Genomic DNA, 2,098 nt, shown 5'->3' on the forward strand with positions numbered 1-2,098 from the left:
TCATCTCCCAGCCCAGGACAGAGCAGGACTGGGGACAACGCTCCCCTCTGACCCTCCCCTTCTGCCCGGGGGTGAGACCACCACGTCCTCCCTCAGGCGCATCCCCGAGAAGCCCCCTAGCCCTGCTCTGTCCCCGGTCACGGTGCCAGCGGGCAGGCTCCGGCAGCACAGTTCTCGTAGGGTGGGCACTGCCCGGCGGCTCCGGCACAGGGGCTCAGAGAAGACCAGGGGGGTTCCTCCCATCTCATCAAAGTGCAAAGGGTTATTCCGGGTCCCTGCCACCACCAGCTCCAGCAGTCGGACCACACAGTCTGAAAACCAGTTCTTCAGGCGGAAATAGCCTTCCTGGAAAGAGATTCGGAGGCTGACGGGCCCCGTCGGCATCCGCACACTGAGGCTGAACAAGCAGTTCCCCTGCGAGCTGTCCCGCACCAAGTAGGTGCCGACGGGTTCCCGCTGGAGCTTGGCGTGAGCCTCCCCCACGGACAACGGGCCCCAGTAGAAGTCACTGGCCTGAAGGATATTGAGGGATCGCTCCAGGACCTCCCACTCGCAGCTGCGAAACATCCGGAAACGATCGGGCAAACTGGGTGGTGCGGTGCTGGGGAGAATGCTCCGATGCTGCCTTTGCGGTCGAGAAACAGTGGTGTGCGTGTTGTGCTGATCATCTGGCCTCCCTCTGATCATCTCTCAAAGAGCCCATGGATCCTTGAAAGATGCTGCCTTTACCATGCTTCGTCCTTGGCATCCAGCCTGTGGGACAGAAGGAGAGTGAGGCAAACCCAACACCTTCTAACTGGGCAAGTGAAGACACTTCACAAGGGAGAAAGACCAGCAAGAGTACCAAAGAGGGTACCAAGGAGCTACTGTATGTCACCAACCCTCAGCTGTACAGACAACCAAGGATACACATTCAGGAAGGGCTCCAGCTGGGTCCCCACCAGTGCAAAGTAGCACCTTACAGAGCTCTGCATCCACCGGGTTTCTGTGATTCACAGCCAGGGGCTCCCCAGGACACCCTTCAGTAGGTGGTTTGAAGCTAGCAGATCTTGGTATTTCAAGATTCCCCTCTGTTGGATAGGGGCTTTTCACAGTGGCCTTGAGACTGGCAAGGGGAAATGACACCCCAAATCAGAAGGGAAAAATTTCCCAAAGCAGGAAAGTATCGTTCACTTTGTCGTTCAGCGAAAGGCAGAAAGGTTTCCTCACACCTCTCCAACCCTTTCTCTGACAAAAGGACAGACAAGAGGACTTCGAAGAAGAAGATGGGAATGAGCCTTTCCCACCAAACCCCACGAACCACTCCCTCATCCCAGGTCATGCCTGTTTCACTGTGTCAGGAGAAAGCGAAGATTTGGATCAAGGCCGTTTCAAGAAATGTTGCACCATCAACTTCAGGGCTGGACTGCCACAAATTAGACCACTTAACGCTGGTACCAGACACTGCTGAAGTTCAAGGAATGGTTCTGCTCAGGCCCTTCCAGCCTCTTAACTTCTATTTTTGCCGGAGGGACATTTACCCCCACCACCAGACAATACTGCCCTCTCCCAGTCACTGTCCTGTGCTCATGTGCTGCATTCGAAGTGCCCTCCCTCACTGTCATGACCCTGCACCTCATGTTATCACCAGGCTGTCTGTTTTCAGAAATGCAAATTCCTGAACCCAGTGCTGCCATCAGCCATCCAAGTCATTTCAATTATATAAAAAATACATATTCTGCATGTGTGTGTGTGTGTGTATATATATATGCATAAACATAAAAGCCACAGCCCCAAGCCAGAGGCTCATTCTGTGTGAGAAGCTGAGCTGTTACATACCACTTCCCCAGGCCTGACAAGTCAGTAGCTCACCACCAAACCCTGCCCTCGGTCCCTTGACATACTCCATTAACCCAGTCACACTTGCTGACAGCACAGCCGTGCTCGGAGCAGAACAGACTGCTGACACGCAGCCTGCGGCAGAGGAAGAGACTCTCTTCTCCATCTCCAGCAGTCCCCGCCACCGCAGACTCACGGAAGCAGCGGGGCTCATAGTGGGCAGGCAACCCCCCAGGGAATGTGCAGGGACCTGTAGAGGGCTTGCTTTGGGGGGAAAGCT

General features: G+C 55.1%; 1 protein-coding gene across 1 annotated transcript; it reads right to left on the reverse strand.

Annotated features, from left to right (window-relative positions):
• Positions 1 to 687, reverse strand: LOC104352371 (suppressor of cytokine signaling 1). Its single transcript, XM_009958691.2, has one exon. The coding sequence runs from the start codon at positions 685 to 687 to the stop codon at positions 1 to 3; it is 687 nt and encodes a 228-aa protein (XP_009956993.1).
• Between the last annotated feature and the right edge of the window lie 1,411 nt (positions 688 to 2,098).

The sequence above is a fragment of the Leptosomus discolor genome, chromosome 1 (assembly GCF_034619465.1).
Source record: "Leptosomus discolor isolate bLepDis1 chromosome 1, bLepDis1.hap2, whole genome shotgun sequence".
Classification (NCBI taxonomy): domain Eukaryota; kingdom Metazoa; phylum Chordata; class Aves; order Leptosomiformes; family Leptosomidae; genus Leptosomus; species Leptosomus discolor.